This window comes from Thalassophryne amazonica, chromosome 5 (assembly GCF_902500255.1).
Source record: "Thalassophryne amazonica chromosome 5, fThaAma1.1, whole genome shotgun sequence".
NCBI lineage: Eukaryota > Metazoa > Chordata > Actinopteri > Batrachoidiformes > Batrachoididae > Thalassophryne > Thalassophryne amazonica.
In genome coordinates, this window is record NC_047107.1 from 98,075,598 (window position 1) to 98,100,258 (window position 24,661).

General features: G+C 40.9%; 1 protein-coding gene across 1 annotated transcript in view; it reads left to right on the forward strand.

Annotated features, from left to right (window-relative positions):
• Positions 1–24,661, forward strand: part of gldc (glycine dehydrogenase (decarboxylating)) — a 69,153-nt gene that overhangs the window by 12,690 nt on the left and 31,802 nt on the right. The window contains exons 4-11 of the mRNA XM_034170947.1: positions 2,881–3,045; positions 5,967–6,044; positions 6,395–6,542; positions 10,664–10,860; positions 10,991–11,087; positions 12,468–12,573; positions 12,702–12,841; positions 24,428–24,508. Of these exons, the coding sequence (XP_034026838.1) occupies positions 2,881–3,045; positions 5,967–6,044; positions 6,395–6,542; positions 10,664–10,860; positions 10,991–11,087; positions 12,468–12,573; positions 12,702–12,841; positions 24,428–24,508 (1,012 nt within the window). The remainder of the gene's footprint in view (positions 1–2,880; positions 3,046–5,966; positions 6,045–6,394; positions 6,543–10,663; positions 10,861–10,990; positions 11,088–12,467; positions 12,574–12,701; positions 12,842–24,427; positions 24,509–24,661) is intronic.

A 24,661-nucleotide genomic window follows, 5' to 3' on the forward strand; every position in this document is an offset into this window, starting at 1 on the left:
GACAAGCTAAATTTGTTTGTACCTTGGAGACAAAGGTAACTATCATGTGACCAGTCTCGTGAAAGCCTCGGACTGAGGTTTGAACTTTACATCAGTTTGTTGATGCGGAGGTACCAGCGTAAAAGCTTAACTTAACCAGTTTATAATGTTAACACTGAGTCATACACTGGTTCCCAGTATATTTAGATTGATTCATGGGTCAGTGTATCTTTTACTATGACCAGTGGTGGGCACAGCTAACCAAAAAGTTAGTTTCGATAGCCATTAATCTGATAACTGGAAAGTTATCTTTTATGACGCTAAACCGATAAACTGCTAAAAAATTTATCTTTATTACAGATAACTGATAACTTTTATTCGGATGCGGCCACATCAGATCACACTGTTGGCTTCTGATAAACCAGTTTCACTTTCACTTTTCGCTGCTGGGTAAATTCAAGGATCACAAACACAAAAGAATGCATGAAAAATGAATGAATAAAAAAAATAAAACCCCAAACACTGTCATCATCTTTCAAAAACAGTAAAACACAGTATTAGTCACAGTTTATCTCGATATTAGATACACCGTCATTTACGAACTAAAAAGCTGCTGCTTTTTTCACATGCGTTGAACCCTGCGGCTTAAACAACTGAAATATGTCCATTAATGCATTGATTGGCAGAGTAAAATACACTTAGTAAATATAAATTCTTACCTGTTAGTTTCAGTGGAATTTATCTGAATAAATAATCCATATACGAAGGTAGGCTGAAAAGTTCTAAGGCTCACCAGGAAGGAGAAATGCCATTTCAATAAAATTTGGCATGCATTAAGTTCAACTCTTCTGATGACTAACAGTGTTATTTTGTTCCAGGTTGTGAGGTAGTTTGTGGTTCATAGCTAAGTTTGAAAGTTCGTGGTAGAGGGAAACGGCAAAAATGGACAAAATCTGGCATCGCGGTGTGATTAAGTACCTGCATAAGAAGGGGTTAAAGCCCAAGGACATTCATGCGGATATGTTTGCTACATTAGGGGATGAAGCTCCCTCCATATCTACAGTGCAGAAGTGGGCAGCTGAATTTAAGAGGGGCAGAGAGAGCCTTGAAGATGACCCAAGGTCTGGGCGGCCTTCAACAGCCACAACCCAGAAAAACAGACCTTATTCATGAAATGGTGATGGACGACTGACGATCGACGATTAATCAGCTAGCAGATGCTGTGGGAATATCCCGTGAGAGAATTGAACACATTCTGCATGAAGAACTTGGAATGTCAAAGGTGTCAGCTCGGTGGGTGCCTCGTCTTCTGACGCCTGATCAGAAATGCACCAGGCTAGTCATGTCGAAGGCAAACTTGGCGCAATTTGAAGAGGATCCAGCCAATTACAGGGAACGTTTTCTTACCCACGATGAGTGTTGGATTCACCACTTTGAACCAGAGACAAAAAAACAATCAATGCAGTGGAAACCAAGGTCACCACCTCCAAAGAAGGCCAAGGTCGTTTCGTCTGTGGGGAAGGTCATGGTTTCAGTTTTCTGGGATGCCAAGGGCATTGTGTTCGTGGAATATCTTGAAAAGGGACAAACCATAAATGGACAGTACTATTCTAACCTACTGAGACAGTTACGTGAGGCTATCAAAAAGAAGCGACCAGGAAAGCTGACGAAAGGGGTGCTGTTCCATCAAGACAATGCCCCAGCTCACAAGTCAACAGTGGCCATGGCCACTATCCACGAGTGTGGATTCGAACTGGTAGATCACCCGCCGTACTCCCCTGACTTGGCACCCTCGGACTCTCATCTGTTCCCAAACCTGAAAAAAAAACTTGGCTGGGAAGCACTATCAGAGCAATGATGAGGTGATGGCTGCCGCTGAGGACTATTTTGACTCTCAAGATGAAAGCTTCTATGCCAAGGGAATCGAAGCACTCAAGCACTACTGGAAGAAGTGTGTAGAGTTACAGGGAGACTATGTAGAAAAATAACCCTGAATTTTTCAATTTGACAACTGCATCATAGTCAGCCTTAGAACTTTTCAGCCTACCCTCGTAAAGCGTCTTTTTTTAAATCCAAAACTGTGTCTAAACGTGAAGAAAAGTCCCTTTGTACACAGCTGTGCTGTGACAGCTCCTCTCCCCCACCGAGTCTTGGCGATTAAATTACAGCCACAAAGAAATAAAATGTTAAAATTAGTCCATTTTGTTTGTTGAGTGGACAAGTCACTCGAACATCCAAAGTGAACCTGAACTACACTACCCACAGTGCTCCCTGCGTCGACTAGCCAATCACGTTTTGCGTTTAATGATGACGTCATCAGCAAACGACAGGCTGACGTGTGCTTGGAACAGTCTGTTCCAAAACACGTCAAATGGACTAAAATGTTTGATTTTAGGGTTTACAAATGTTTTTGACCGTTAAACTTTTCTCACTTTATCGGAACTAAATTTATCTGAAGACAATCGGTCCGATGATGGTTTTAACACTTATCTGAAAAGCTAATCCGATAGCAAAAACATTAGCTTTGTTAATTATCTGTTATCGGATTAGTTGAACTGCGCCCACCACTGATGATAACATTGATTTTCAGTTAGTATTAGTTATTTGTTACAATACTAGTATTTTTGTTCACATTTCCACTTTGACTATTTTTGGGACTTGACAGAGGAATGCGCTGTAATGAGTGTCATTGTAGTTTAAAACTATCATTATGCAGCAGATAAGCACAGTGTGACTCACTGAGTCTTGAACTCCCACATTGTAATGCTACAAACAAAAGCAGCTTGTTCATGTGAAATCTGATGGGTGGTTCACCTTCCACGCAAATTCTATTGAGTCTGACGGTTTGCCTTCACTCTTGTCCAAAACCAAGTTAATGTGGTTCTGTGTTCTGTGTCCCAGGGTCACTCAGTACACACCCTACCAGCCTGAGGTCTCACAGGGTCGCCTGGAGTCTCTTCTCAACTACCAGACTATGATCTGTGACATCACTGGCATGCCTGTTGCCAATGCTTCTCTTCTGGATGAAGGAACGGCTGCCGCTGAAGCCATGCAACTCTGCCACCGGTACTGACCAAGCTCAAATGCAGTGAGGAGGACAGTAACTACTGACAGCCACAACCTATTGCAGAAATGTAGCCTTCTCTTATAAAATAGAGACCAAGAACACTCAAAGATTTCTGACATCCGACAAGGGTTGACGGGACTCAAATCAAAAGATACTATCTGGATCCGGATTCCTTAACACAATGCAATAAATACTGATCCAGAATAGTTTGACTGATCAAGATGTTGCAATCTGATATTTAATTAACAAGCTGAAACAAAACAGGGTCTTCCTGACAGGGTCTTGCAGCCACTGGCTCCAGCAAGTGATTTCACTGATTAACATCACTTTGAGCAGATGGAATCATTTAATCAGTGAAATCACCTGCTGGAGTTAGTGGCTGCAAAGAAAACCTGCACCCTCTTGGCCCTTTCTGGAATACTTTGGACACCACTGACATGAAAGAACGTGAAAAAAAGATGCCTTTCCCAAGGTCCTCGAGGCCTACGTATCAAACTCATTCTGACCCATTCTTACAGAAATATGTCCATCTGTTGAGTTTTTGGCTAGTGCTATATTTTGGTCAAACCTGATTTTTATGCTACATATGAGGACACTCTGACTTATGAGTACAATAACATCATACTAAAAGTGTGCGAAAGTGTTTTAAGTTCCAAAACTGGCCACTACACTGTGAAATTGTAGATGAGCAAAAATGATAAAACTCTTACATACATACTTTCCAAAAATTGTGATATTTTAGGACATCGGAGATTTTTGGTCTGGGAGCATGTTGGTGGGGGAGGTGTCTAGAATTCTTTAGAGTGTTCAGAAAAATGAAGGGGTGGAAAATGTCTTCATTTTCCCCAGTGTCCTGATATTGAAGGTATGTTATCATAACAATGCTCTGAATCATCATGAAAACAAGTGCACGCATGCACACTCTAAGAAATGAAACATATACTCTTAGGCAAAAAATGTTGAATTTAACTGATAAAGTTAATGTAATTTTTTCCACATAGCATAAGTGCAAAACAATATTGTAGTTGAAATTATTTAAGTTAAATGAAACATTACTTAAATCCCAATATTGTTTTGCACTTAATTGACGAAGTTATGTGGAAAAAGTTACCTTAAAGTTATCAATTAAATTCTACATTTTATTTCTTAAGAGGGTGTGTGCACACACACTAGTGCCAGGGTGCTGCCATGCAAGACACTTGGTACACACCAGGTGCAACTTGGGAATTAAGTGCATCGCCCAAGGGCCCTGGTCTATTTTCTGTTCCTGAGGGGGATTTGAACTGAGAAGCCTCTGGTCACAAGCCTACCACCTTAACCACAACCTCCTGCAGGTGTATCTTGAACTGATTCTGTTGAATAGCCATTGTAAATACAAATTTCTTTTGGTGTGTTCCATTTTGCTCAGGTTCACCACAGCAGATCCTGTATGGATCTGGAGCCGCATATTGATTTGGCCCAAGTTTTATACCAGATGCTCTTCCTGATGCATCTTCAGGTGTACATGAAGAATGTGGCATGGGTGAATGTTATAGCCATTCTAAATGGCCCTTGTATATAAGCATTGTGCCAAGAATTTGATCTTGCCTTGTCTGACCCTCAGTCATTCCATTAAATTTAGCCCACATCGAATCAAAACTTTTTGAGTTATTTTGTTCTAGCATGGACTGATGGACACACAAGACTGAAAACAATACTGCCACATGCATACCATGTGCTGATGTAATTGGGATTCACTGCATGAAGAGAGCTTTGTACATAACATTAATGCCCAGATTGCAGGCTAACAGTGGCGAGCAAAATGTGAAACTTCTCCTGCACAGCAAAAATGAAGCGTTCTAATCTTGCTCAAACATTTCCTAGTTGATTTCAGCTCTCATGGTTATTGACTCACAACCAGAAGTTCGAGGTTTCACGCTCAACTGCGTACCATTGTCTGGGGTATCTTGATAAGCAATGTATAGTTTCAAAGTTAAAGTACTCTGTATAATATTGATAATGCACTTTTATAATGTGTGGATGATGACATAAATAAAGATGTAACTTTTTAATCTTTTTACTATTGATAGTGTAACTGGTGACACTTATGCCAAGACAGGTATAGTGTTACAGTACAGTGTTACCATGAGGATTTTGCTGTGTGTGATGCTTGAAAGAAATGTTTCACAGAGCAGAACATAGGTGTGGTCTCATTCAGTATTTGTGTTATGTAAAAGCAAAGTCAAAAAGGAACCACAATATGCAATCAGCCAGGAGACAAAAGGTTAGCTTGCAAAACCACAGTGATTTAATAAGCCAGATGTGAATAAACCATCCAACCCACGAGGTTCCGTGACATAAATATTAAAAAGAGTCCAAACGAACATACAGTGAGGTGTCCACACAGGATGAATAAAAGGATAAACAAGCTAACCTCAGATGCAAAACACAGTAGGAGACAAATTACTTGAAGTACTGACAATGACAACAGCAGGACAGACCAACGTTAGCAACGCTAACTCGTACAACAGCATTAACAACATTAAACAACCAGCAACAGAACAGGGACAAAGGTGCGGCTTCAAAGCAAACAAACTAATGGGCGGCAGGTGCAAAGAATCTGGGAGAACAGGAACAGCAGAGACACATGATGAATAAAAGGAAGGGGACTGAAAGCTAACAGACATCTGAAGGTACGAGGAACTAAAACTTAAGAATGACATAAAACCAACATACACATCAAGTACAAAAAAATGCCAAAACAACTGTGGAACTCAAAAGCATGCAGAAAAGAACTGACAAGACACAAACATAAAGCACAGATGCGACAGTCAGAATGCACACACAACAATTTAACTGGAATGCTGTCTGACAGGATGAATTACAGGGGTTATTCTGAACAACTAACTATAACAGTTATTATTTGTGTGTCATTTCTCAGACAGAACAAAAGAAGGACATTCTACATTGACCCCCGTTGCCATCCCCAGACCATTGCTGTGGTGCAGACTCGAGCCAAGTACGTCTTTTCCGATGTCATTATATGATTCACCTTTTTGACTCCAGCCAACAGGTTATGCCAACCAAACAGCCCTTCATTAGTGAGAGGATCATCTCATTTGTAAACTAAATGAACCCAGAAGCACCATTGTTTCAGTAACCTTGATTTCTAAGTGTGTAAGGAGCTGTACAGTCACAATACCTAACCAGCACCCAGTTATGACTAATTCTACACAAGTAGACCTGCACATCCGTTCAGTGGAAAATGGACAAATGTGACATTAACTCATTTATCTATATTCACAAAGCCTAATACTACTGCTACTGTGGTTATTATTTTGTTGCCACATTTGAACTTTTATGTCGCAGCTATATCGGAGTAAAAACTTTGCTGAAGCTGCCTCATGAGATGGACTTCAGTGGGAAGGATGTGAGCGGCGTGCTTTTCCAATATCCAGACACTGATGGTCGGGTGGAAGACTTCACCGCCCTTGTGGACCGTGCACACAAGGGAGGGGTAAGAGAGTGAAGTATTCAACTGAATAAGTCAGTGCACTGAGGACTGTAGCTTTTCACTGCAGTATATCTGGTGACGCACAGGAAAAAGTTACACCTTGCATTCTTTTCTTGGCACTGCCACAGAAGCCTGCAACTCCTTTATACGTATCTCTGTGTGTCTCTGTGATGAGTCTATTTCTGGCACTGTCAGTCAGTTTTTGAGAACTGGCTACTCTTGACAGATTTACCATACAGTACCTTACTGTTTGTGAAGTCTCAGACATACCCAGAGACATATAAATGTTTATGTATACATTCCCTGAGTTATGTAAGGAAAACTGGCTGTAAAAATGCTGATTTATATTAAAATTATCCTTATATTTAGTTTGTCAAATTACTTACTGAATCATAAAATGGAGGGACTATGTACTGTATACAAATGGCTGTAATTCCTAAATAGTTGTTAAACGCCTTGAATTAAAGCTGACCGTCCACCGCACAAGAATATGTTGATTGTTTCCACATACTGTAAGTGTGCCCTGTAGGGCTGAAACGATTAGCCGAGTAATTAGAATAATTCGATTACAAAAAATGTTCGAGGCAAATTCTGTGCCTCGAAACTTCGTTTAATGTTGTAGTACATATCCCAGGCCTGTGTGTGGCGCTGTAATGTCCCTAGAAAAACAAACAGAAGAAGAAGTAGAGCAAGCGCCAATCAATCAATCAATCAATCAATTTTTTATATAGCGCCAAATCACAACAAACAGTTGCCCCAAGGCGCTTTATATTGTAAGGCAAGGCCATACAATAATTATGTAAAACCCCAATGGTCAAAACGACCCCCTGTGAGCAAGCACTTGGCTACAGTGGGAAGGAAAAACTCCCTTTTAACAGGAAGAAACCTCCAGCAGAACCAGGCTCATCAAATTAGCATAAAAGCTACAGCTTTCCAACGCGACAAACAGAGTGAAATAAAGCCTTTTAGGAAAAAGACGGTCCACGCTGATCATCTGAGATAGCTTACTGTCCCTTACCAAAAAGTAGTACATGCAAGTATGTTTCAAGTATACTTCCAGTTTACTTTTTATATACTTATCAGTACTATTTTTTGGTAAGGGGTGCATTTAAAGCAAAGCAGTGTGTTTTGTTTTTTTTTTAAACACACTTTTGTCCGCTCTATGCGCGGCGGCCGGCTGCTGCCTCTCTCTGCCCGGTGTGAGCGGCTCACCTCTGACCTCACACAGCTCCGTCCCGGACACAAACAATCTCTGGAAGAAGTCCACTCTTTGTGCTGCATGACTCGCAATGAGTATTTCGCTTTTTAGGGCAACACACAATGCTTCACAAACACGAGAACTTAAAATAAAATAATAATAATAAAAAAAACAGTGACTGCGAGGCTGCATGTTCAACCTCCAGCTGAAAATGAAATGCATTGGCTGAATCACAGAGAGAGAGAGTTAAAAAGAAATTCATGCAGGGACCCAGTCTACCACCTTAATAAATCAATAAATAAATGAATAAAAATGGTTACATTTTACAAGTTGGGAAAATAAAAAACGGAAAGCCACAACCCATCGCCATTTCAGCAAAATGTCAAGACTTTGGTTGAGCTCCTTACACCAGAAAAGATCCAAAACTTGTAAAGATGTGAAAAAATAAATAATAACGCAGTGACAGTGTGCCATTACTTAGGGAGAACCCTGGACTGTTAATGTTTTAAAATGCAAAAGTACTTTTTATCCGATTACTTGATTAATTGCCAGAATAAGCTATCGATTACTAAAATAATCGATAGCTGCAGCCCTAGTGCCCTGTATTTGGCAGACAAATAAATAAATAAATTTACCAAAATTAATTCTTTAAAGTGTAGGTGACACCAAAAAATGTGCACAAATAATCATTAAAAATGATTAAATGTTGATATTTAAAAAAGTTCTGAATAATAAAAGTCAATAAGTGCACGGTTGAAGGATAAACAATGTGGCCGCAGCCATATTGTTGCTACGTCATCACCGGAATGGCACCTGCTGATTCAAGCCCAAATCAATTGTAAACACGTTCGAGCTGTTTTCGGACGATTTTTTTTTTTTTTTTTTTAAGTCCAGTCTGAACGTGTTTCTGAAGAAGCTGTGGAGGACACAGCCTTATGGTTTTGAGCCTTATTTAGATGACAATGAGTGAGATGAAACCTTCCAGGAAAACCTTCAGTCTGACAGCAGTGATGATATTGCCAGAGTTCAGAACACAGAATGGTGGTTATAAAATAATAAATAATGTATGCAAATTTTGGCATGCAGGTGGAGATACTTTTTTGCCAGCTCTCTGGTCTAACCAGCTGAGTAAAAAAAAAAAAAATTAGTTTTACTATCTTTGACATCAGAAAAAAGTGATGGTGTGGATTATTTATTTCTGATTTCTTTTTTTTTTCTGAGAAAAAGGTACATTCAAATCTGAAAAAAGTCACGAGGGACTAAAAATATCAGCTGTTTTTTTTTTTTTTAAATAAATATTGTTTCCTTCTTGAATAGCGTAACATATTATTAAATATTAAAATTCACACAAGGAGAAAATAATAGTCTTACCTGTCCGTTTCAATGAGATCATCTTCATTTTGATGAAAACGTGTGAAAATAATTTATTTCGTTGTCCTGGCTGAAGATAAGTCCTTGATGGTTTGAGTCAATCAATCAATCAATTTTATTTATATAGCGCCAAATCACAACAAACAGTTGCCCCAAGGCGCTTTATATTGTAAGGCAAAAGCCATACAGTAATTACAGAAAAACCCCAATGGTCAAAACAACCCCCTGTGAGCAAGCACTTGGCGACAGTGGGAAGGAAAAACTCCCTTTTAACAGGAAGAAACCTCCAGCAGAACCAGGCTCAGGGAGGGGCAGTCTCTCCTGTACTGATTTGTGACTGGCACGGTCCGCTTCAGGTGTAAGCCGTTCATTGTGCCTGCGGCTGATGGTTCGAGTCTCTGCTGTGAATGGATCCTCTTGTTCCACTGCAAGCTGCTTTGTGCTGCAAGTTAAAAGACTTGCAGTCCCTCATCTGTTCCTAATGTCTCAGTCTGCAAGCGCCGAAATTCCCATGATGCACAAAATAATCAAATAATGTGAAAATAGTCAGTTTTGCCTTCGTGTGGAGTGGAGAATTCACACAACACTGTGCGTGCACGCTCATCAATATAAGTGTTTCAATCAAAAGAATTCTGCCGGCGAGAATAACCATTCTGACACAGAAAACACGGTGCAGTTCTGACCCGAACTACTCAGTGGAAACGGGGCTGTCAGTAGCCTGTAAAAATCCATAAATTAATGGCTCTGTGAAGATAATGGTTCCAGAGCTGACGCCACTTCCTTCTTCTCCGATGTCGGGACTCACCGGGAAGTTCCTTGTTTTTAGTGGTGCGCAGTTCAAAATCCAACTATTTCTGTCTTCAATAACTGCGCACCAGGAAGGGATGAATTTCAAACCATTCAATTTTAGTCATAAATACTCAAAAAAAAAAAACATTACATATCATGTCACCTACACTTTAAAGGCAACTTTAGGGTGCTTGACATCCCACGTTTGGTAGAAAGGACTTGGGAGGAGTAGGCCAACAAACAGGCAGACATGACCTTGGCTCCAATGACTAGCCTTTGGTAAAATTAGTTTTATCTCATCTGGGCAATTCCAGAACCTGCCTACATATGTTTGCAAACTTCGGTAGATATCAGAGTGAAAAATCAATATTTTTGACATTTGTCTTTAATGATGTTGACCCTGGCAATTCCAGGATTGATCTTCATCCACATACCAAGTTTGGTGGAAATATGCCAAAGTACCTGGTAGGAGTAGGCGGAACAAAAAACAAAAGTTGCTAAAATTATAGTATTATACAGGAAAACTGCAAAACCTCACATATGTGAATCTTGAAGGAACACTGCACATTTTTGCTTGAGAAATGACCTAAATGATAAATAAGTGATTAGATTGTTTCACTTTCTCATGGCTGATTATGGTGGTACCTTTGAAACAGTCTGCTGGCCAACTCCTTGCAGGTCCTTTTGCAGAAGAGCTGCCTTTTTATGACCAAATGAAAACAAAGATTTTAAGGTAGTAACATGCCCTTCATCTTTCTTCATCTAGGCCCTGGCATGCTGTGCTACAGATCTGCTGGCCCTCTGTGTGCTGCGTCCTCCAGGAGAATTTGATGTTGATGTCGCACTGGGCAGCTCCCAGAGGTTTGGCGTTCCTCTCTGTTATGGCGGCCCCCACGCTGCCTTCTTTGCCGTCAAAGACAATCTGGTCCGAATGATGCCTGGCAGAATGGTTGGAGTGACCAGGTGAGAAAAGCTCCACCTGGCTTCCTGACTGTTTTGACATTGGTCCTAGAAATGACATGTACATTTCCAACCATACAGGACCATGAGGCCTGTATGGTTTTTTTAATAAATGGGCTTACTGTTGTTTCAGGGATGCAGCAGGTAAGGAAGTGTATCGACTTGCACTGCAGACCAGAGAGCAGCACATCCGCAGAGACAAAGCAACCAGTAACATTTGTACTGCTCAGGTGTGACCAGGTTGACATTCATTTGATCAGAATGCAGAAATCTTTAAACATTTATTGGGGGCATATAATCCTGCAGATCTTATGTAAATGTAAAGTCACTTTCAAGGGCTAAAGAAGTCAAATGACGTCAAACATACCTGTATATTCCTGAGTATAAGTAACTGTTTTTTTTAACTAGTTTTGGAGGTCCTGCGACATATACTTTGGTGCGACTTGTCCTACAGAAAAATCATGCATTCAATAACTATATATCTATGGTTTTCCAGGAATCAGTGCACTAAATAAAATAACCTCCAATAATGAAAGAATAAATGCCAGTAATAAAAAGTACACTTCAATGATGCACAAAAATCCCAAATTAAACATCTAATTTTAGAAAAATTGTGCAATTTATACACTGGTGCAACTTATGTATGTTTTTCCTTCTTCAAGAGGAATGTTTTGACAGATGCAGCTTATACTTTACTATATAAAATTCACAAATTACATGGAACAAACGAAAATAGCTTATTTGGAATAATTAGTGCTTAAAGGCTCATATTGTGTAATATATATTTTTATCCACCTTTTTCAGTTAAACATTACTTTTGGACTCTTGCTAAACACATCCAAAGTTCCTCAACTCTGTGTCTGTGAATATGAGGTTTTTTATTTTTTATTTTGCTGCTGTAAGCAAAATGTGGATTGGAAACTGGTTGTTTTCAATTTATTTTATTTATATAGCACCAAATCACAACAACGCTGCCTCAAGGCACTTCACACAAGTAAGGTCTAACCTTACCAACCCCCTGAGCAACCACACAGGTGACAGTGGTAAGGAAAAACTTTTATATTGAGGAAGAAACCTCGAGCAGACCAGACTGAGAGGGGTGACCCACTGCTTAGCCCGTTCGAACAGGTACAAGAGTTTTACAAATTTTACAAGTTTTTACATCCGTTTATAAAAACACCACTGATTACAGCGATACGATGCAGTTGTTAACATAGTCTCAGAACGCAGTCTTTCTTTCATAGTGAAGAATCAAGGGACAGTGTTGTTGCTTGCCCCTTGTCTACCAATATGCATCGCGCACAACAAATATGGCAGAATTGCATCTGCAACCAAATCTATGGTTACCTAGGAATTATTTAATCATAATTTTTTCATTCCCTACTTATTAAAATCACTGCTCACTTAGCCAAAAATCTGCATTTAATCAAATACCCGATCAAGATTTGCTTATTAGCTTGACTTTGTTTAACAATTACATGATATGGGGGGGTGGGGGTTGTGCATGGAGGGTTTGTCCAGTCTGTATACTCATAAGAAACTCAAATGTCGTCTTTACTTAATGCGGTGAAGTATTTACGTGTTTCTTGTGTTCTACCCCTGACTCCTAGGCTCTGCTGGCTAACATGGCTGCTATGTACGTGCTGTATCACGGCCCACAAGGACTCAAACACATCGCTGAGAGAACTCACAGTGCAGCTCTGATCCTTGCTGAAGGCAAACTTTTTATTAAAGTTGAAATTAGTCACATTTATGGACTGCTGTGTCATAACAGTAAACAGCAGTTGATGCAGAGGAAAATAATTTCGATAAGCAGGTGAACAAATGTCCATTTGTTATTTCAGGTCTGAAGAGAGCAGGGCACAGGCTGTCCAGTGACATGTTCTTCGACACTCTAAAAATCCACTGCAGTGTTGCAGCCAAAGACATTTTGGAGAGAGCTGTGCAGAAGCAGATAAACCTGCGTATCTACACTGACGGCGTGGTGAGAATGAATAACAAAATTGTTTTAAAGTGTAGCATATATTAGCCAAACGGTAAGCTTAGATGGCCTCAGATGAAGCCCACCTGGAAGTAAGTTGCAGTTCTTTAACTGCCTGCTTGAGGCTGGCACCAAAAGTGAGCAAGTTCCTTTTCAAGTCCATGTCAAAATGCCCAAATTTAGAGCAGAAATAAACATGTTTACAGCCTGGTAGGAAAAATGGTTTTGGTCTCTCTAGGTATTTCCTCCTCCATGACAACTGTACGGGGGTGAATTTCTTTTCTGATTTCATAATTTAAGACATTTTAAGCCATAAAGAAATGTATAATTAGGGGCGTGGTTGCTTTGAGTGACAACTGCTGAGCCGAGTGCCTCCAGCTCTCATCGCTGTGGTATGTCAGAGGTGACTCGATGCAGCCGCGAGCTCTTGTGGAGGCTGTGTCTGTTGTTTTGAGCATTTTATTACAAACACCGGGAATAATGCGGCTTGTTGTGTGGTGAAATGTCCTAGCAAGTCATCTGCTGAGTATTTGCACTGAGTGAAGTTCTTATCTTGTTTAGTGTTTTGTAGTAGCTGCATATAGCATTTTTAGCAGCAATCGGTAGTTTGACCCATTAGAATCAGAATCAGAATAACCTTTATTTACCAAGTATCCACAGATTACAAGGAATTTGACTTTGGTTTGAGCTGCACTCGCTCTATATGGCATGTATAAATACACACTAAACACTGAATAATTCACAGTAATAAAATGAAATGTGCAATAAGAGGGGGAAAAAAAAGTGAAACAGACAGAGATTGAAGTTAAACTGTACATGAGGTATATGATTTAGTGAGTTTTTTTGCCAGGTTAAATTGTTCCCCACGTGATGACCTGTGGGAAGAAACTGTTCCCGTGTCTCATCATTTTGACATGCAGAGCTCTATAACATTGACCAGAGGGGAGGAGTTTAAACAGTGTATCCATGGTGTGAGGGGTCAGCAGAGATGTTACCAGCTCGCTTCTTGGTCCTGGACCATCATACGTCCTGGATGGAGGGCAGGCTGGCTGCGATGATTTTTTTTCTGCAGACCTGACAGTTTGTTGAAGTCTGTGCCTGTCATGTTTGGAGGCAGAGGAAAACCAAACAGAGATGGAGATGCACAGGACAGACTGGATGATGGATGTGTAAAAGATGATGAGCAGTTCCTGGGGCAGGTTGAACTTCCTGAGCGGTCTGAGGAAGTACATCCTCTGGAGTCTATGTGGGAGGTCCACTTCAGATCTTTGGAGATGGTGGATCCCAGGAGCTGGAAAGTGTCCACAGTAGACACAGTGTTGTTGAGGATGGAGAGGGGGGTGGGGGTGATGGTGGGTTCCTCCTGAAGTCCACTATCATCTACACAGTCTTGAGAGGCTTCAGCTTCAGGTTGTTTAGAACACACCAGAGAACCAACTGTTCTACCTCCCTGTCTGTATGCAGCTTCATCGCCATCCTGGATGAGTCCAATGATGGTGGTGTTTTCCGCAAACATCAGTAGTTTAACAGAGGTGTTCCCTGAGGTGCACTCATTTGTGTAATGGGAGAAATGCAGTGGGGAGAGCACCCACCCCTGAGGGGTGCCAGTGCTGATTGTCCGTGTGCTGGATGTGATGCTCCCCAGCCTCACCTGCTGTGTCCTGTCCATCAGGAAGCTGGCGATCCACTGACAGGTGAGAGCTAGCACAGAGAGGTTGGAGAGTTTTTGTGGAGAATGTCATGGATGATACTGTTGCATGCCAAGCTTAAGTCCACAAACAAGATCCTCACGTATGTCTCTGCCGAGTTCAGGTGCTGCAGGATGTAATGCAGTCCCATGTTGACTGCATCCTCAACTGACCTGTTTGCCCGGTAGGCAAACTGCAAGGGGTCCTGTGATGTCCTTCAGGTGGTTCAACACCATCTGTTCAAAAGACTTCATGACTACAGATGTCAGGGCGATGGACCTGTAGTCATTTAGTCCTGTTATGGAGGGTTGCTTTGGGAGTGGGATAATAATAGAACTTTTGAAGCAGTAGGGCACCTCGCACAGCTCCAGAGATATGTTGAAGATCCAGCTGAAGATGGGTGCCAGCTGATGAGCACAGGCTCTCAGACTTGAGGGGGAGACACCATCGGGTCCTGGAGCCTTTTTGATCTTTTTTTTGCGAAAGTGCTGGCATACGTCCTCTTCACAGGTTGTTAGTGCCGGTGGTGTTGCAGAGGAGAGGGAGAAAGAGGTGTCTAAAGCCCCTTTCACACCGGGCCCACTTCAAGTTGCGTCGTGCAAGCATCATGACGACGTCACGTGGATGCAACCTAATGCAGAGACGATGTAGCTCAATGCCACAACACCGTGAAGGACGCAAAGGACGAAGCGAATCGGACGCCAAAAATTAAACATGTTTATTTTATTCTGCATTAACCACAGGACGCAGAAAGGAAGTGGATTCAACGCAAGTCAGGGCAAAGCAATGGACTGGAAGCTACACTCTCACAATACAATGTTACCCAACACCAATTTATGATTCCTGCTTTGTTCCTGAAGTATAAATCACGCAGGACTGTTTTTATACCGTGTACTCAATGCAGTAAAACTGCCTGGCTGCTGCAGCTCCTCGCGCTTACCTTAAATTCTCACATCTGTGTTTAAATAAAGTCCATAAAAGTCCTGCTCACAGACTGATTTGCCAGAAACAGGACATGTCCACATCCAGTAAAAAGTCCGGACATCTCCAGTCCAGTCACGGACGATTCGTTCGCGCGCACATGTGAACAATTCAAAGAAAAAAAACTGGCTGGCTGCAGGCAGTTCCTCGCTCTCCTCTCAAACTCTCTCATAATTGTGTTAAATAAAGGACAAAAAAGGACATAAGTCCTGCTCAGACTGATTGTCAGAGACAATGTCCACATCCAAGGGCGCAATTTAGAACTAGAAATCAGGGGGGATAAAGTGCGAGGCCCATAGGGCTGAAGCCTATAGGCCGGGGGTCTGGGGGCCGCTTTAGGCCCCCAGAAGCCAACGGTTTCTAGATAAGCTCAGATGCATTCTGAGCATCCAGAACAGTAATTTTAATGTTTTGAGAATACCATAAAGTGGACACCATTTAACTTATGACTACAGTAATGACACGGCATTAGACAATTAGACGGCATTGCTTAAATTTTCATTGTTACGCAGATGATACCCAGCTTTATCTATCCATGAAGCCAGAGGACACACACCAATTAGCTAAACTGCAGGATTGTCTTGCAGACATAAAGACATGGATGACCTCTAATTTCCTGCTTTTAAACTCAGATAAAACTGAAGTTATTGTACTTGGCCCCACAAATCTTAGAAACATGGTGTCTAACCAGATCCTTACTCTGGATGGCATTACCCTGACCTCTAGTAATACTGTGAGAAATCTTGGAGTCATTTTTGATCAGGATATGTCATTCAATGCGCATATTAAACAAATATGTAGGACTGCTTTTTTGCATTTACGCAATATCTCTAAAATTAGAAAGGTCTTGTCTCAGAGTGATGCTGAAAAACTAATTCATGCATTTATTTCCTCTAGGCTGGACTATTGTAATTCATTATTATCAGGTTGTCCTAAAAGTTCCCTGAAAAGCCTTCAGTTAATTCAAAATGCTGCAGCTAGAGTACTAACGGGGACTAGGAGAGAGCATATCTCACCCATTTTGGCCTCTCTTCATTGGCTTCCTGTTAATTCTAGAATAGAATTTAAAATTCTTCTTCTTACTTATAAGGTTTTGAATAATCAGGTCCCATCTTATCTTAGGGACCTCATTGTACCATATCACCCCAATAGAGCGCTTCGCTCTGACTGCAGGCTTACTTGTAGTTCCTAGGGTTTGTAAGAGTAGAATGGGAGGCAGAGCCTTCAGCTTTCAGGCTCCTCTCCTGTGGAACCAGCTCCCAATTCAGATCAGGGAGACAGACACCCTCTCTACTTTTAAGATTAGGCTTAAAACTTTCCTTTTTGCTAAAGCTTATAGTTAGGGCTGGATCAGGTGACCCTGAACCATCCCTTAGTTATGCTGCTATAGACATAGACTGCTGGGGGGTTCCCATGATGCACTGAGTGTTTCTTTCTCCTTTTGCTCTGTATGCAATGTGATTGATCTCTGCTCCCCTCCACAGCATGTCTTTTTCCTGGTTCTCTCCCTCAGCCCCAACCAGTCCCAGCAGAAGACTGCCCCTCCCTGAGCCTGGTTCTGCTGGAGGTTTCTTCCTGTTAAAAGGGAGTTTTTCCTTCCCACTGTCGCCTAGTGCTTGCTCACAGGGGGTCGTTTTGACCGTTGGGGTTTTTACGTAATTATTGTATGGTCTTGCCTTACAATATAGCACGCCTTGGGGCAACTGTTTGTTGTGATTTGGCGCTATATAAATAAAATTGATTGAATTGATTGACTTATGCAATTTGAAACTGTGGATATAAGTACTTTATTCTGAGAATAGCCAGCATTGATTTTATTAGCATCCTGGTGTAAATAAGGTATCACCACATGTGCAGAACTCAAAAAGAATGATAGGTTGAGTTTTCAATAAAAAAAAACAGCTGCAATGTGGTAAAATGTATTCATAAATATGAAAGAACAGGCTTTTAATAATTATTAACTAATGCATACTGTATTTTTTTTTCGCAAGATTTGTTTTTGCATAAGTTTGAAAAAACAACAGATCTCCATATTTACTCACTGACAGTTCGTTCACATGCGCATTTGCACGCATGCGTGAACGTAGCTCATGGTCAAAGGAAGAAAGATAAACTATAACAGAAATCAGAGCGCAGACCTGCAGCCCTGCACAACAACAAATATAAACTAGAAGAGAAATCTGAGTACACAGTCTGGCTGCAGCCAGACTGCCTGCAGATCCTCTCTGCCCCCCTGCTACGTGCACCTGATGTAGACATTCCTGCGTCGTCATAATGCCACATGATGCAACTCGAACCAGGCCCGGTGTGAAAGGCGCTTAAGGGGGCAGGAGGTCTATTTTTGTTGGGGTGGGTGAGGGTTATGAGAGGGTCTCTTTCAAACCTGGCATAAAACAGGTTCAACTCCTCAGCCAGATGGGGGTTCTCCACAGGGTGGGGGAATGGCCTCCTGTAGTGGGTGATATGCTGAAGACCTCGCTACACTGCTGCAGTGTCGTTGGCTGAGAATTGCTTTGTCAGCATATCAGAGTAGCTCCTTTTAGCTATTCTGATCTCCTTTGTTAGCGTGTTCTTATCCTTTTTGTATAGAAGCCTGTTTCCAATTCTGCAGGCGTCATCCTTGGCTGCCTCAGTTTCCCAATAAACCGAGGTTTGTTGTTGCTGGATGTGCAAAAGGTTTTGGTCTGCACACACAGGTCCTCAAAAAACTGATGTTGGATGTCACAGTGTCACAAAGTTCATGAATGGTCCCATTAATGCATTGCTGAGAAAATAAGTGGCTCATAACTTTTATTACCCACAACAAAGCAAACTGTTATGAGAACCAGTCCTCAAAAATATGATTTAATCATATTCACACTAACACCAACCAAGGTTAGCGTGTCAGCTGAGCTGGGTCGCAGTCAAAGATGAGGGGCATGTTTAGGCTTCTTTCATCACCCACACATGGTATTACAACCTCAATTCCATTGAAGTTGGGATGTTGTGTAAAATGCAAATAAAAACAATACAATGATTTGCAAATCCTCTTCATCCTATATTCAGTTGAATACACCACAAAGACAAGATATTTAATGTTCAAACTGATAAACTTTGTTTTTGTGCAAATATTTGCTCATTTTGAAATGGAGGCCTGAAACACATTTCAAAAAAGTTGGGACGGGCAACAAAAGACTGGGAAAATTGATGAATGCTCAAAGAACACCTATTTGGAAACAGGTGAGTGTCATGATTGGGTATCAAAGGAGCATCCCCAAAAGGCTTAGCCATTCACGAGCAAAGATGGGGCGAGGATCACCACTTTGTGAACTGCGTGAAAAAACACTTTAACAACAATGTTTCTCAAAGTTCAATTGTGCTGCTGTTACAGAGAATAGCCAGAAAGTAGCCAGTCAGTGTCCTTGTTCCCAGACAAACTTTTTGCAGCTACACTCAATGGTTCAAAACTTCGCCTTGGAAAAAAGTAATCAGAAAGTCAAAGAAAATCCTGGAGTGTCAAAACAGCAAGTTTATTTGCTGGTGAAGGAGACGCTTCACAGAAAAAACCCCCGGAGCGCATCACAAACAATAGGGTGACAAGCATTTTTATACATTTTGGATGTCATTGTTCCCACCCAAAAGGGGCGACCCTTCCAAATTTAGCAATTCTTACACCATTCAGAACAGTTATTTATGAAATCATTATGAAAAATGCAAATGAGTTTACTTCATGGACATTTACCAAGTCAGTGGGTTTACTCTCGGTCAACATGCAGGTGATATTATGGAAAATTACCAGGCTAGTGCATTCATTTCTGATTCAACAGGCCCCGAGTCATAGATATTTACCTTCTTGATAATCCAATGTTTAATCCAATATTCATTTTCTTCAAGAATTTAATGCTTTACTCAAATTACACCTTTAACTCCAAATTCTGGCCTTATAGTTTCCTTTGAAAGAAAACATAGATTTTGCCCAAAACATACATTCTTTTAAACATCTGTTCACTGCCATCAGAAATACGCAACATACCCCTTTTCTGGCATTACATATTGTCATAAGTTTTTCATTAGCACATCATCCTTCTTTAGGGCCCCTTCACACATACTACAAACGTGGTCGAATTGCACATGACGTGCGCATGAAGCAGGACTCGTATGCAGTACGTGTAAAATCGTAGCTGCCTCCAAGGCCTCGTACACCTGTTGCTACAAGTATTTGCACACGCCAGCAGCTGAAAGACAGAGTGTGAGCTGTGAGAGCCCACCGAACACTCTTGCGGCAGGTGTCGGCCAAATTCCAGCTGATGCACACAAACATCTAACACCGCTAATTTGGCACTTAGAAAATGTGTGGCTATTCGCACTCTTAACACAACAACAGTCAGCAGACGATCACTGCCGAGCTGGATGTGAAATTTGTCTAAGTGGCCCACAAGTGTGGCTTTGCCAAACAGACACAGCGACATGTTGGTATGTGCGCTGACTGGGGGTGCGGCTGGGAAACACTTACTGTGTTTGGACAGACATGAACTAACAACTGTCCACTGTGACGCACATGTGTCTGCTTGCTGTCCTCCCGTGGACATACATAAAAACATATATTGCTGTTGCAATGGGCTGCAGTGAGCGAGCGGACGCCATGCACATTGACAGGCTACCCCAGGTGAAACGGACTGTCAGATCATAACACGCAGTGGGCGATCTGAATGTCACGTCATCCACGTAAGCTCTGTTCCACATGACACGGTGTCTGTCCTGCAGCGCACTGTCCACAAGACATGCGTGTCAGGCAGGACACGCGCGCCGGGCCAGCTGGACACGCCGCCAGCAGATGTGGACATAAGAGCACCCTGCTTCTCATTCATGTCATTTCATGAATGTCTGTGACCATGGGTTATCTACAGAGGAACAGATGGATCATACTTGTATTGCCCACTTGATAAAAGGGATTCAATAAAACGCGGTGTTTTTATCTGGTGTGTGGCTGTATTTTTTTTTTTTAAATACGTCAATGTCCTTCTTGATATCAGGCATTTCCCCGCACCTTTTACAGGACAGCAATGGTAGCTCAGTGGTAACGTTTCTGGTTGGCCATCAGAGCTTTTGGAAAGTGCAGGTTCGAATCCCGTGGGTGGCATGTATTTTTATTTTTTTTTTCACAGCAGCTGTGTGATGTGGTTACACATGCTGCACAAAACTGTCGCAGTGGCATCATGCATGTCTGCCTGTTGGCTTGATATTTTTGTGGTTTGCTCACATGAGCTGTTCCGCCATGATTTGCTCTGACTTATACTTAGTCGTACTATGTGTGAAGGGGCCCTTAACAAAAAATTACACTACACTACTAGAAAAAATGTTGGCGAAAAGAACAGTTATGTTGCAACCACAGTGCAAACAAGAAGGGACACTAGGAAAGTAATGCTTTACATGTTTGACATTGAAGTAGGCACAGTGTATCAAATATTTGTGGCTCAGTGTCAACTACAATAATAATTCTGTGTAGACTTGATATTTCATCAGTTCTGTTAAAAATTGAACCACTCTGGCTAAAGCACAACCCTTCCACCAAGTTTAATCTATACTGGTGCCAAACATAGACTGATGTAAACAGATATGGACTTGAGTTTGACATTTCAAGGTCATCCAAGATCAATTTACCAATAGGAAGGAGATATATGGCTTCATATTAGTGTTTCATAGTAACCATAGTTATATCTTTAACCAGGTTCGTTGAAGAAGCATTCTACATAAATAAACATTGGCCCCAAATTTTGACCTTGGCCCTGTAACCTTGAGTTTTCACCCCCCACCCAAAAACAAGCAACCCCCCCAAAACAAACAAACAAACAAACAAAAAAATCAAATAACTTTGGCGATGGATGGCCCTCAAAGATTTCACCAACTGTGGACCAAATTGGATCAAATTTCTTTTGTAAAGTTATTTTATTCACACATAGCATGGACCAATAGGGCTAAAAACAATATTTTACATGCCCTACTAGACATGGGTGCAACTAAGAAGATTTAAAACAAAACAAGATATAAATTTGCAGAAGGAAAAGATAGTAAAATATTTGATTTATGATGCATGAAATGACACTAATTCAGCATAATGAAAGGACACAGTGTGATTGGGGTTGTGGGGCTATCGTAGAGTTTAGAGATGGAAGGAACAGTTCTGCATGCACTACAAAAGTACAAAAAGTACAAAAAGTCTACTGGATTCATTCAATCTTGCCTTTATGGATACGTTTAGTTTTTTCTGTGTTTCTTGTTGAATAGATTCCCCCCCCACAATAGGTAATAAAATGAGCAAAAGCTGATTTAGACTAGGGGCTGTACTGACTTCCAAGTAAGTCTTTTATGGGAAACACTGGAATTCTGAGGCCATGAATCTCTGAGAAACTCCTTCTGGCCTCCTGTTAAAAGTGCTGAACATATGGGCAGAGCCAGACAGTATGGAAACACTTATGGTGAGAGGACAGATTGTACTGTTCTTTTGAGAAAAACACATGCTGTATAGTTTCTGTTATGGAAAATGCAATAATACTTTGTACTGGATTGGCTGAATTTAGGTGTTCAAAAAAATGGAAGTACACAAGTACAATATGTCATTGCAAATTGTTTATCAGTTGTGTATCAGTGGTCTTTTTGAGGTGGGGCTGGTGTTGTGTCTGTGCACTTAAAGAATATATACACTTGGGATGGAAATGTCTTTGGTTTTAAAGATAAGACAAGGGAGCTTGGTGGACAGGAGTATTGTAGCTATTCAAAGTTCCGAGGCAGTTGATTTGCTTATAACTTCTTTAAATTGCATATATTGAAAACAAGGCAGTCCTTAATTCCAAAGTTGCCCCTGTTGTGCAGTTGAGTGCCTTGCATGGGAGTACACTGACATTAGTGTATGAGTGTGTGGGTGAATGTGAGGCATCATTGTAAAGCACTTTGAGTGTCTACTTCAGATGGAAAAGCTCTATAGAAATGCAGTCCCTTTACCGTTTATTTAAAGCAGAGCGGTAGGGTGTTTGGACTGTGATGTATGCATTTGCTTCTTACCTGTAATTGCAAAAATACAATATACAGTAGTGTTCAAAATAATAGTAGTGCTATGTGACTACAAAGATTAATCCAGGTTTTGAGTATATTTCTTATTGTTACATGGGAAACAAGGTACCAGTAGATTCAGTAGATTCTCACAAATCCAACAAGACCAAGCATTCATGATATGCACACTCTTAAGGCTATGAAATTGGACTATTAGTAAAAAAAAAAGTAGAAAAGGGGGTGTTCACAATAATAGTAGCATCTGCTGTTGACGCTACAAACTCAAAACAATTATGTTCAAACTGCTTTTTTAGCAATCCTGTGAATCACTAAACTAGTATTTAGTTGTATAACCACAGTCTGTCATGATTTCTCCACATCTGCGAGGCATTAATTTTGTTGGTTTGGAACCAAGATTTTACTAGTGTACTTGGGGTCATTGTCTTGTTGAAACACCCATTTCAAGGGCATGTCCTCTTCAGCATAAGGCAACATGACCTCTTCCAGTATTTTGACATATCCAAACTGATACATGATACCTGGTATGTGATATATAGGCCCAACACCATAGTAGGAGAAACATGCCCATATCATGATGCTTGCACCACCATGCTTCACTGTCTTCACTGTGAACTGTGGCTTTAATTCAGAGTTTGGGGGTCATCTCACAATATGTCTGCGGCCCTTGGACCCAAAAAGAACAATTTTACTCTCATCAGTCCACAAAATATTCTTCCATTTCGCTTTAGGCCAGTTGATGTGTTCTTTGGCAAATTGTAACCTCTTCTGCACGTCTTTTATTTAACAGAGGGACTTGCGAGGGATTCTTGCAAATAAATTAGCTTCACACAGGCGTCTTCTAACTGTCACAGCACTTACAGGTAACTCCAGACTGTCTTTGATCATCCTGGAGCTGATCAATGGGTGAGCCTTTGCCATTCTGGCTGTTCTTCTATCCATTTTGATGGTTGTTTTCCATTTTCTTCCACGTGTCTCTGGTTTTTTTGTCCATTTTAAAGCATTGGAGATCATTGTAGATGAACAGCCTATAATTTTTTGCACCTGTGTATATGGTTTCCCCTCTCCAATCAACTTTTTAATCAAACTACGCTATTCTTCTGAACAATGTCTTGAACGTCCCATTTTCCTCATGCTTTCAAATAGAAAAGCATGTTCAACAGGTGCTGGCTTCATCCTTATATAGGGGACACCTGATTCACACCTGTTTGTTCCACAAAATTGACGAGCTCACTGACTGAATGCCACACTACTATTATTGTGAACACCCCCTTTTCTACTATTTTTTACTAATAGCCCATTTTCATAGCCTTAAGAGTGTGCATATCATGCATGCTTGGTCTTGTTGGATTTGTGAGAATCTACTGAATCTACTGGTAACTTGTTTCCCATGTAACGATAAGACATATACTCAAAACCTGGATTAATCTTTTTAGTCACATAGCACTACTATTATTCTGAACACTACTGTACTGTAGCTAACTAAAATCTAAGTGATGTCAAGTAGCAATAAACTAAATAATGTTACATAAGAGGTAACGTTTGTAACTATTTTTGGTAGCATTATAGTGAAATACTGTTAGGTAACAGTATAGCTGTTTCTTTGTCAAAACAGGCTTTCTTTCCCACATTTTAAAGATTGCCATGAAATTTGAGCTGTTTTAAACTGACATAGTGTGACTTCACTTAAGTCAAGTGGAAATGTAAATATGAAATCTTTTTAAGAAATCTGTTTTTACTTTATTATTGTACTAACATCATTCAATTGTCAACCATATTTTTAATTCAGAAAAAGTTGTTAATGTTGTGTGGGTTTGATTAATTGAGGCTTACTGTTGCCACCAGCTGTTTTTGAATATCTGTCTTCTTTCAACAGTTGGGTGTCTCTCTCGACGAGACTGTGACTGAGAGGGACTTGGATGACCTGCTCTGGGTCTTTGGCTGTGAATCGTCAGCTGTGCGTTATCCTTTATATTCATTTTTACCATTAGCTCAATCGTTGTCACTTTTTGTGTATCATTCTGGACATCGTTGCCTTGTGTTTAGGGTTGCACCATCTTTCTCTGTAGAAGTGTCTTTGAAATGTGCAGCACCTGCTTTATTTAAAATG